The sequence below is a fragment of the Lucilia sericata genome, unplaced genomic scaffold, assembly GCF_015586225.1.
Source record: "Lucilia sericata isolate MDLA Ls3-8-SP2 unplaced genomic scaffold, ASM1558622v1 Contig000746F_arrow, whole genome shotgun sequence".
Classification (NCBI taxonomy): Eukaryota; Metazoa; Arthropoda; class Insecta; order Diptera; family Calliphoridae; genus Lucilia; species Lucilia sericata.
The window spans coordinates 192,501-205,227 of NW_023994743.1; the positions used below are offsets into that span (position 1 = coordinate 192,501).

General features: G+C 29.5%; 1 protein-coding gene across 1 annotated transcript in view; it reads right to left on the minus strand.

Annotated features, from left to right (window-relative positions):
* Nucleotides 1-12,727, minus strand: part of LOC119607773 (TBC1 domain family member 4) — a 41,200-nt gene that overhangs the window by 5,714 nt on the left and 22,759 nt on the right. Inside the window, 4 exon segments of the mRNA XM_037961877.1 lie at nt 1-561; nt 4,494-4,688; nt 4,898-5,433; nt 6,653-6,934. The exon segment at nt 1-561 is cut by the window's left edge and continues 357 nt beyond it. Of these exon segments, the coding sequence (XP_037817805.1) occupies nt 1-561; nt 4,494-4,688; nt 4,898-5,433; nt 6,653-6,934 (1,574 nt within the window).

The window sequence follows — 12,727 nt, forward strand, 5'->3', positions numbered from 1 at the left end:
GCTCGCAAAAGCATCATTAAGAATTGATTTTGCTCCGCTAATGGAGCATTCATTTTCTCAGAACCATAAAATTTAGCCCATATAGTATCTTGTTCGTCATCGCTCAAGGTTTCTATACGTCTAAAAATCATATTCTGTGTTTTCTTCTCACTCAAACCCTCTACATCGGTACAGAGTTTGTGATACCATGACAAGGGACAATGATCACACGAGAAGACTTGGGCCGCTTCTTTACGTTTTTGTTCGGCACATGTTACGAACGCCTGTGAGATGGCTGCCACTATATCATCGCATACATGATCTGACTGACACTTGAAGACGTAACCGATATAACCATCATTGTGGGCCTCACGACAGATAATACCAAAGTGATCGGCATTCTTTTGACCCTGAGCACAGCTGGCCACATCTTTGAAATCTTTATAGAGTAAAACCTGTTTGCGATCAGGTGAGATCAAACGTAAATCAGAACGGCCGACTAAAAATACCATCGTACGATTCTGTTCCACATAGGGGGGTATACAGCCATAGGAGGCAGAGCGATCACGTTGTTTGGGTAGACTAAAGTTAGATCAAGATTAGAAGTGGTATTAAATATAAATTTAAATTATAGAAAGTATTTGCTACTAAAGTTGTTGTGAAAATTCACATCTTCAGCAAAAATATTTAAAATAAATCAAATTATAAAACTTGCTTTTGCAAGGTGTAAAACATGCTTGGAATCGGGGGGTGTAAAGCAATTTATATTTTTTAAAGAAATTGTTATAAAAAATTTTTATTAAAAGTAAATCATAAAAGTACTCTTAATATAAAATAAAAAATGTGATCTTTAGATGAAAAATAAAACTGAAGAGCAGGATTCAAATACAATAAAGAAGAGAATATGTTGCTCTTTTATTCTCTTAATACTGAGGAATGTTCAAAATAAAAGAATTTTTAATACTGAACACAGTTTTCATAGAAAGATTGTTCACAATGTAGACAAAGTTTTGATTGAAAGATTATTCACAATGTGAACAAAGTTTTCATTGAAAGATTGTTAACAATGTGGACAAGGTGAATGATTGATATGAACAATGTTTTCATAGTAAGATTGTTCACAATGTGAACAAAGTTTTCATTGAAATTTTGTTCAGAATGTGAACAAAGTTTTCATAGAAAGATTGTTCATAATGGGAACAACGTTTTCATACAAAGATTGTTCACAATGTGGACAAGGTGAATGATTGATATGAACAAAGTTTTCATAGAAAGATTGTTCACAATGTGATCAAAGTTTTTATAGAATGATTGATCACAATGTGAACAAAGTTTTTATAGAAATATTGATCACAATGTGAACAAAGTTTTTATAGAAAGATTGTTCACAATATGAACAAAGTTTTCGTTGAAAGATTGTTCACAATATGAACGAAGTTTTCACAGAAAGATTGTTCACAATGTGAACAAAGTTTTCATTGAAAGGTTGTTAACAAAATGAAGAGTGTTTTCATAGAAAGATTGTTCAAAATGTGAACAAAGTTTTCATAGAAAGATTGTTCACAATGTGAACAAAGTTTTCATTGAAAGATTGTTCACAATATGAACTAAGTTTTCATAGAAAGATTGTTCAAAATGTGAACAAAGTTGTCATAGAAAGATTGTTCACAATGTGAACAAAGTTTTCATTGAAAGATTGTTACAAAATGAAGAATGTTTTCATAGAAAGATTGTTCAAAATGTGAACAAAGTTTTCATAGAAAGATTGTTCAAAATATGAGGAAAGATTGTTCACAGTATGAAGAAAGTTTTCATAGATATATTGTTCAAAATGTGAACAAAGTTTTCATAGAAAGATTGTTAACAATGTGAATAAAGTTTTCATAGAAATATTGTTCAAAATATGAGAAAAGTTTTCATAGAAAGATTATTCACAATGTGAACAAAGTATTCATTGAAAGATTGTTCACAATATGAAAAAGTTTTCATAGAAAGATTATTCACAATGTGAACAAAGTTTTCATAGAAATATTGTTCACAATATGAACAAAGTTTTCATTGAAAGATTGTTCACAATATGAATAAAGTTTTCATTGAAAAATAGTTTACAATATGAACAATGTTTTCATTGAAAGATTGTTCACAATGTGGATAAAGTGAATAATTAATATGAACAAAGTGAACAATGTTTTCATAGAATGATTGTTCACATAAGAACAAAGTTTTCATTGAAAGATTGTTCACATTGTGAACAAAGTTATCTTAGAAAGATTGTTCATAATATGAACAATTTTCATAAAAAGTTTTCATAAAAAATAGTTCACATTGCAAGTGAACAAAGTGTTCATAGAAAATTAGATATTTCTTAGAAATCTTGTTTATAATCTGAACACAAATTTAATCAAAAACATTTTGATTTATCAAAGAACTGCCAGGTTCTTTATAGAGTAAAACCTGTTTGCGATCAGGTGAGATCAAACGTAAATCAGAACGGCCGACTAAAAATACCATCGTACGATTCTGTTCCACATAGGGGGGTATACAGCCATAGGAGGCAGAGCGATCACGTTGTTTGGGTAGACTAAAGTTAGATCAAGATTAGAAGTGGTATTAAATTTAAATTTAAATTATAGAAAGTATTTGCTACTAAAGTTGTTGTGAAAATTCACATCTTCAGCAAAAATATTTAAAATAAATCAAATTATAAAACTTGCTTTTGCAAGGTGTAAAACATGCTTGGAATCGGGGGGTGTAAAGCAATTTATATTTTTTAAAGAAATTGTTATAAAAAATTTTTATTAAAAGTAAATCATAAAAGTACTCTTAATATAGAATAAAAAATGTGATCTTTAGATGAAAAATAAAACTGAAGAGCAGGATTCAAATACAATAAAGAAGAGAATATGTTGCTCTTTTATTCTCTTAATACTGAGGAATGTTCAAAATGAAAGAATTTATAATACTGAGCAAAGTTTTCATAGAAAGATTGTTCATAATGGACAAGGTGAAATTGATATGAACAAAGTTTCATAGAAATTTTGTTCACAATGTGAACAAAGTTTTCATTGAAAGATTGTTCATAACATGAACAAAGTTTTCATAGAAATTTTGTTCAGCATGTTGTGAACAATCTTTCAATGAAAACTTTGTTCACATTGTGAACAAAATTTCTATGAAAACTTTGTTCATATCAATCATTCATATTCATTGATCACAATGTGAACAAAGTTTTTATAGAAAGATTGTTCACAATATGAACAAAGTTTTCGTTGAAAGATGTTCACAATATGAACGAAGTTTTCATAGAAAGATTGTTCACAATGTGAACAAAGTTTTCATTGAAAGATTGTTAACAAAATGAAGAATGTTTTAATAGAAAGATTGTTCAAAATGTGAACAAAGTTTTCATAGAAAGATTGTTCACAATGTGAACAAAGTTTTCATAGAAAGATTGTTCACAATGTGAACAAAGTTTTCATTGAAAGATTGTTCACAATATGAACAAAGTTTTCATAGATAGATTGTTCAAAATGTGAACAAAGTTTTCATAGAAAGATTGTTAACAATGTGAATAAAGTTTTCATATGAATATTGTTCAAAATATGAGAAAAGTTTTTATAGAAAGATTATTCACAATGTGAACAAATATTTCATTGAAAGATTGTTCACAATATGAAAAAGTTTTCATAGAAAGATTATTCACAATGTGAACGAAGTTTTCATAGAAATATTGTTCACATGTGAACAAAGTTTTCATTGAAAGATTGGTCACAATATGAACAAAGTTTTCATAGAAAGATTGTTCAAAATGCGAACAAAGTTTTCATTGAAAGATTGTTTACAATGTGAACAAAGTTTTCATTGAAAGATTGTTGACAATATGAATAAAGTTTTCATTGAAAGATTGTTGACAATATGAATAAAGTTTTCATAGAAAGATTGTTCACAATTCGATAGATAGATTGTTCATTGATAGATTGTTCCCAATATGAACAAAGTTTTCATAGAAATATTGTTCACAGGTGAACAAAGTTTTCATTGAAAGATTGTTCACATTGTGAAGTTTTCTTAGAAAGATTGTTCACCATATAAACAATTTTCATAAAAAAATAGTTCACATTGCAAGTGAACAAAGTGTTCATAGAAAATTAAATATTTCTTAGAAATCTTCTTTATAATCTGAACACAAATTTAATCAAAAACATTTTGATTTATCAAAGAACTGCCAGGTTTAAGACATGCTTGGTTTCGGGTGTAAGAAAACAGGCAACGGCAGGGAGCTATTTCGTGTAAAAGCTTAGTCTTTTGCTCACGAATGTTCATTTTTCACAAAGTGCCGATATCTGGTATAAATTAAGAAAAATAACCAAATTTTGAAAAAACAAAAAAAAAAGCCAAAACAATTCAAAAGTGCTTTCCATGACTACAAACTTAAGAGGGAGTTTTTAAAAACCAAATAAAAAGTCATTCCAATTACTGGTGTTGTTTCTAGGGGGACTACTACTTCTACTCACTTATCCAAACCGTTATTAACATTCAATTGTTGTTGTTGCTGTTGTTGATTATCTTGTTGTTGTTGCTGAATTTGAGAAGGTATTTGATTTTCCTCCTCTTGACGGGGCGGTGTTGGGTGTTTATTTATAATAATATTATTGGGTAAAATTTCAGATTCTTCTATCGGTTGCGAATCATTTGTAACCAATTGATCACTATTTAAGGGATTTAGCATAAAGATAAAGAAGGAAATTATAAATACTCTAATTAACTATTTTCAAAGATATTGAAGCAAATTTAAAGTTTTTAATAAAACACCCCATATTAGATCTTAAGGAAAAGTATCTTTCCATACCAAGTAACATGATTTTGATTTCAATATCATCACTCTGTTCTATTTCTTTTTCCCTTCCTTAATAAATACTTACTCTTTTTTCACATTATCTCCAACTGACTAATGCCCCGCATTAATCTACCACTTAAGGGCAACTTATTCTCCTTATTATCCTCTATCGATTTTGTTTCCTCCTCATTGCTACTAGTTCCCGCTGAATTTTCCTCTTCTTTTATCTTTTCCTCGACTTTTAGTTTTTCAACTAAAACATCATCTGACTCTTTTTGTGGATTATCATCTTGTTCGGCTTCTTCTTCATCCACTTCTTTGACCTCGTTGTCTTTGAGTGAACATGTTTTCAAATCAATTGATCCCGTCCCAATAAAGGCACCTTCACTATTTATAGACATTTTACGATTTGAGGACATTTGCATAAGACGTTGCCGTTGGGCATCGTATGCCTTAAATTTGGGCAAAGCATCATCAATGAAGGAGAATGGCACACGTTTGTGAGAAACACGTATTTTGCCCACATACATAACCTCAAAGAAGTGAGTGTGATTGGGCGAGATGTCGGCTAAGAGGGAGAGATTACTTTGAGCTGAGGTAGAAGTTGGAATGTTAACCTAGAAGAATCAATGAAAAGGGTAGGTAAATAATTTTAATAAAAGTCAAACTTTTGAAAAAACTTTTTCTTAATTTGAACAAATTTTCATAGAAGATTTTTTCTTAATTTGAACAATCTTTTCATAGATAATTTGTTCTTATTTTGAACAAAGTTTTCATAGAATGAATGTTCACAATATGAACAAAGTTTTCATTGAAAGATTGGTCACAATATGAACAAAGTTTTCATTGAAAAATTGTTCACAATATGAATAAAGTTTTCGTTGAAAGATTGTTCACAATATGAACAAAGTTTTCATTGAAAGATTGTTCACAATATGAACAAAGTTTTCATTGAAAGATTGTTCACAATATTAACAAAGTTTTCATTGAAAGATTGTTCACAATATGAACAAAGTTTTCATAGAAAGATTGTTCAGAATGTGGACAAAGTTTTCATAGAATGATTGTTCACAATATGATCAAAGTTTTCATAGAAAGATTGTTCACAATATGAACAAAGTTTTCGTAGAAATATTGCTCAGAATGTGGACAAAGTTTTTATTGAAAGATTGTTCACAATATGAACAAAGTTTTCATTGAAATATTGTTCACAATATGTACAAAGATTGTTCACAATATGAGCAAAGATTGTTCACAATATGAACAAAGATTGTTCACAATATGAACAAAGATTGTTCACAATATGAACAAAGTTTTCATTGAAAGATTGTTCACAATATGAACAAAGTTTTCGTTGAAAGATTGTTCATAATATGAACAAAGTTTTCATTGAGAGATTATTCACAATATGAACAATGTTTTCATTAAAAGATTGTTCACAATATGAATAAAGTTTTCATTGATAGATTGTTCACAATATGAATAAAGTTTTCGTTGAAAGATTGTTCACAATATGAACAAAGTTTTCATTGGAAGATTGTTCACAATGTGAACGAAGTTTTCATAGAAAATTTGATTTAATGAGAACAAAGTTTTCATAGAAAAGTAATTTACAATTTGATTAATATTTTCATCGAATACTTCTTTATATTTGTTCTTATTGTGAACAACATTTTCATAGGAAATTTGTTCTTAATGTAAACAAAGTTTTCATAGTGAATTTGTGTTAATGTGATCAAAGTTTTTAAAGAAAAATAGTTTACAATTTTGATCGAATACTTGTTTACAATTTGATGAAAATTTTTCATTGAAAACTTGTTAAAATGAATAACTTACCGTTCCTGCGGAATTACTGAGACCATGTGTATAGGATTTGGATGATTTCATCTTTGATGATGAGACAATATTAGGACTAGCATCATGTTGGGCCTGACGTAAAGCCTCGCTAAGTTTAAGATTTGTGGCTGGCGTGGTATGAACCCCATTGCCAGACAAAGCCTTTTGTAAAGACATATCAGCACCAGTTGTACTATTGGCTACTAAAGTTTGAGGTATGCTGCCAACGGAACCGCCCAATGTATGGGCGGGGTCACGCATTTGATGCATTAATTCGGCCATCTATAATAAAATGGAAAAAGTTATTAAACAATTTATAAAAAGTGGAAAAATAAGAGAGATTTTTTTTAACAGATTTCTTTATTAATATGTTAATAAAGCAATTCAAATGTTTAGTAATAAAACAATAAATACATATTATACAATTCCCAACAAAAGCTTAAATACAAATGTGTTGTGTTGTTGTGATATTTATTATTAATATGTCCTTAGAGATGTTACAAAATACAATTAATTTTAATTGTTATATACATGACAGACTCCTACAACTCCCCTGAATCATAGTGTTTCTGGATACAGACTGGTAATTTGTTATTATCCTTTTGCCCCTCCCACTTAAAGGGCAAATAAAGCGATCTGTGTGAGTCTATGTAGTATAGCACAACAAATTGTTTTAAATTCTTGCTGTTGCTGTCGGAATTTGCAATTGACATCATTTCATGTTTGTATTGCTTGTACTCAACAACAGCAGTGAGTGGCAGCAACATTGTTGTAGTCTGGTTTTTAACGGTTTTTACAACGTATAAATGTTGTTGAATAATTAATTTGTAAAATGTTCATTTGATTTTTTTTCGGTAACCTGCTCATACTCATGTAGTCCTTGCATGTGTTGTGGAGGAACATTGTGATTTTAATGTTTCAATTTAATCGCCTGATGTTTGTGGGCCTGGGAAACAGGAACAACTATGGCGCTGCATCATTATCATTAATATCATGATTATTTTAATTATTTACCTAGAGGTTAAAGTTCATATACGTTTGTAATACAACAATAATGACAGCAACAAGTTTAAAAGGTTAAACCACAACTATTAACCGTTGAAGGGCCATATGTAGAAGTATTTACATGTATTCAAACATATTTTAAAATGTTTTGCAATGAAAACATATAAATTGTGGTAAATGTTAAGCCATAGCATACATGTTTATTTTTGAACTGATATCTGTCCTGTCTGTCATTCCTTATTGCTGAGGTTTAAGAACCGCTAATAACTTAAGAGTATTTTATTTGTTTCTAGTTTAATCATTGCTAATTCCTGGTCCTTAACAAACTAAATAATTTGCATTTAAATAAATTCATAGTTGGCAAACTCCACCATTTAATAATTTTTCTCCATAACCTTTAATCCCAAACAAATATTTTTAAGCTCATTCCAGATTATCAGCTCATAAATTTAAAAATCATGCATAATTTATGGTAAATAAAATATTTAACTGTAATTTTATGTGGTTATAATATTTAACAGGAATTTTAAGAGCATAACTCAATTTAAATTTCAATATAAATTACAAAAAAACCAACAAATATTTGCATAATAAATATTTAATAAGGGAAATCGTTGAAAAGGAATTAAATAAATGTGAACACAGTTTTAATAGAAAATTTATTCATAATTTGTACAAATTTTCATCGAAATTTTGCTCATAGTCTAGAGTATAGTCTTTAGACTAGTCTATTGTATAGTCCTTAGTCTAGTCTTTAGTCAAAACTGTAGACTTTATAGTCTTTAGTCTATAGTCTACTCTATAGTCTAGGCTATAAACTAGTCTATAGTCTAGTCTATAATCTAGTCTATAATCTGGTCTATAGTCTAGTCTATAGTGTCTATAGTCTAGTAGTCTAGTCTATAGTCTAGTCTATAGTCTAGTCTCTAGTCTAGTCTATAGTCTAGTCTATAGTCTAGTCTATAGTCTAGTCTATAGTCTAGTCTATAGTCTAGTCTATAGTCTAGTCTATAGTCTAGTCTATAGTCTAGTCTATAGTCTAGTCTATAGTCTAGTCTATAGTCTAGTCTATAGTCTAGTCTATAGTCTAGTCTATAGTCTAGTCTATAGTCTAGTCTATAGTCTAGTCTATAGTCTAGTCTATAGTCTAGTCTATAGTCTAGTCTATAGTCTAGTCTATAGTCTAGTCTATAGTCTAGTCTATAGTCTAGTCTATAGTCTAGTCTATAGTCTAGTCTATAGTCTAGTCTATAGTCTAGTCTATAGTCTAGTCTATAGTCTAGTCTATAGTCTAGTCTATAGTCTAGTCTATAGTCTAGTCTATAGTCTAGTCTACAGTCTAGTCTATAGTCTAGTCTATAGTCTAGTCTATAGTCTAGTCTATAGTCTAGTCTATAGTCTAGTCTATAGTCTAGTCTATAGTCTAGTCTATAGTCTAGGTCTATAGTCTAGTCTTATAGTCTAGTCTATAGTCTAGTCTATTATAGTCTAGTCTATAGTCTAGTCTATAGTCTAGTCTATAGTCTAGTCTGTAGTCTAGTCTATAGTCTAATCTATAGTCTGGGCTATAGTCTAGTCTATAGTCTAGTCTGCAGTCTAGTCTATAGTCTAGTCTATAATCTAGTCTATAGTCTAGTCTATAGTCTAGTCTATAGTCTAGTCTATAGTCTAGTCTATAGTTTAGTCTATAGTCTAGTCTATAGTCTAGTCTATAGTCTAGTCTATAGTCTAGTCTATAGTCTAGTCTATAGTCTAGTCTATAGTCTAGTCTATAGTCTAGTCTATAGTCTAGTCTATAGTCTAGTCTATAGTCTAGTCTATAGTCAAGTCTATAGTCTAGTCTATAATCTAGTCTATAGTCTAGTCTATAGTCTAATCTATAGTCTAGTCTATAGTCTAGTCTATAGTCTAGTTCATAGTCTAGAGTCTATAATCTAGTCTATAGCCTAGCTTATAGTTTAGTCCATAGCCTTATCCAGTCAATAGTCTATTGTCTGTATATAGTCTAGTCAATAGGCTAGCTATAGTCTTTTCTAATTGCCCAGATACATTTTTTTGCTCAACTTTAAAATGCATTTTTTTTAAATTATTTAAATAATCTACATAATTTTACTAGTTTTTCAAAAAATAAAAAAAGTGTTTAAACTTTTTATGTAAAAATTTTGAAATAAATATTAATACATATATTTACTTAACATTTTATTATTTACCTTGCATAAATTAACTAAGGCGTTAGTAAAAAATTGAGCAAAATTGTTTAAAATTTCATATTTTATATTGACATTTACTCAACTATAAAAACTTTGAGGCAGAATAAAAAATTACATAGTTGTTTAATTTAAATAAACATAAAATTATATGCAACAGTCAGTCAACAGTTTACATTACTTTTATGCATAGAAACATTATTTACTTGACTCTATGCAAACATACAGTATTGTTCGAAAATGAAGCAAGTTTTTCTGACATTACAAATGAAGATTTAATTATACTGTAATTAGTTTATGAAAAATAATGTAATAATGAATGCGTTTATATGGCTTAAATCAGTTTAGGTCTTCGATTTCATGGCCAGAAAGAAATTGGTTATGTCGCGAACAATACTGTAACTAAAAGTATGTATTTATGTACATTGTTTACACAATTACATAGTACTATATTACCGTACATTATGTGTATGCATATTTCCTAAAATTTATAAAACCCATTTGGAAATTGTAACTGTTTTTTAAAGTATTTTTAGTAGTTTAAAATTTTCTGTCATATTAAAATAGATCTTTGTTCTTTACGTTCCCCACCTAGTTTTTTTTTGTTTATATTTTTCATTTTAAAATATTTGTTCTTTTCATAATTTATAAACAATAAATTTCTTTAAAAAAACTACTTCAACTACTTTATATACGAAATTTCTTCCAAACTATTTCTTTAAATTCTTTTTATAATTTATGTTTTAATTTGTTTCTTTTGATTTTGCTAAATTAAATTTGACACATTTATGTCAAAAATATCTAGAAGTGAATCACTCATAATGTTCTACGAATAAAAAGAGAAATGGAAAAAATCTTATAAAAATGATAAAGATAAACAAATGTCTCCTAAAAAATAAAATATTTTTGGGAAAAATATTCAAATAGTACTTTCAGCTTTCCTATAGTTTTCAGTTTTGACTAAACTATAGACTAGACTATAGAATAAACTATATACTAGACTATACTACTAGACTAAAGACTAAACTGTAGACTAGACAATAGACTGGACTATAGATTAGACTATAGATTAGACTGTAGATCAGACTATAGACTAGACTATAGATTAGACTATTCTAGTCTATAGATTAGACTATAGACTAGACTATAGACTAGACTATAGAATAGACTATAGACTAGACTATAGACTAGAGTATAGATCAGGCTACAGACAAGACTATATACTAGACTATAGACTAGAGAGGACTATAGACTAGACTATAAACTAGCCTATAGACTAGACTACAAACTAGACTATAGACTAGACTATAGACTAGACTACAGACTAGACTATAGACTAGGCTATAGAGTAGACTACAGACTAGACTATAGAGTAGAATTAACAGTAGAATATAGACTAGACTATAGACTAGACTATAGAATAGACTATAGACTAGATTATAGACTAGACTATAGACTACACTATAGACTGTACTATAGACTAGACTATAGACTAGACTATAGACTAGACTATAGACTAGACTATAGACTAGACTATAGACTAGACTATAGACTAGACTATAGACTAGACAATAGACTAGACTATAGACTAGACTATAGACTAGACTATAGACTAGACTATAGACTAGACTATAGACTAAACTATAGACTAGACTATAGACTAGACTATAGACTAGACTATAGACTAGACTATAGACTAGACTATAGACTAGACTATAGACTAGACTATAGACTAGACTATAGACTAGACTATGGACTAGACTAGACTATAGACTAGACTATAGACTAGACTATAGACTAGACTATAGACTAGACTATAGACTAGACTATAGACTAGACTATAGACTAGACTATAGACTAGACTATAGACTAGACTATAGACTAGACTATAGACTAGACTATAGACTAGACTATAGACTAGACTATAGACTAGACTATAGACTAGACTATAGACTAGACTATAGACTAGACTATAGACTAGACTATAGACTAGGCTATAGACTAGACTATACTAGACTATAGACTAGACTATAGACTAGACTAGACTAGACTATAGACTAGACTATAGACTAGACTATAGACTAGACTATAGACTAGACTATAGACTAGACTATAGACTAGACTATAGACTAGACTATAGACTAGACTATAGACTAGACTATAGACTAGACTATAGACTAGACTATAGACTAGACTATAGACTAGACTATAGACTAGACTATAGACTAGACTATAGACTAGACTATAGACTAGACTATAGACTAGACTATAGACTGACTATAGACTAGACTATAGACTAGACTAGACTATAGACTAGACTATAGACTAGACTATAGACTAGACTATAGACTAGACTATAGACTAGACTATAGACTAGACTATAGACTAGACTATAGACTAGACTATAGACTAGACTATAGACTAGACTATAGACTAGACTATAGACTAGACTATAGACTAGACTATAGATTAGTCTATAGACTAGACTATAGACTAGACTATAGACTAGACTATAGACTAGACTATAGACTAGACTATAGACTATACTGTAGACTAGACTATAGACTAGACTATAGACTAGACTATAGACTAGACTATAGACTAGACTATAGACTAGACTATAGACTAGACTATAGACTAGACTATAGACTAGACTATAGACTAGACTATAGACTAGACTATAGACTAGACTATAGACTAGACTATAGACTAGACTATAGACTAGACTATAGACTAGACTATAGACTAGACTATAGACTAGACTATAGACTAGACTATAGACTAGACTATAGACTAGACTATAGACTAGACTATAGACTAGACTATAGAATAGACTATAGACTAGACTATAGACTAGACTATA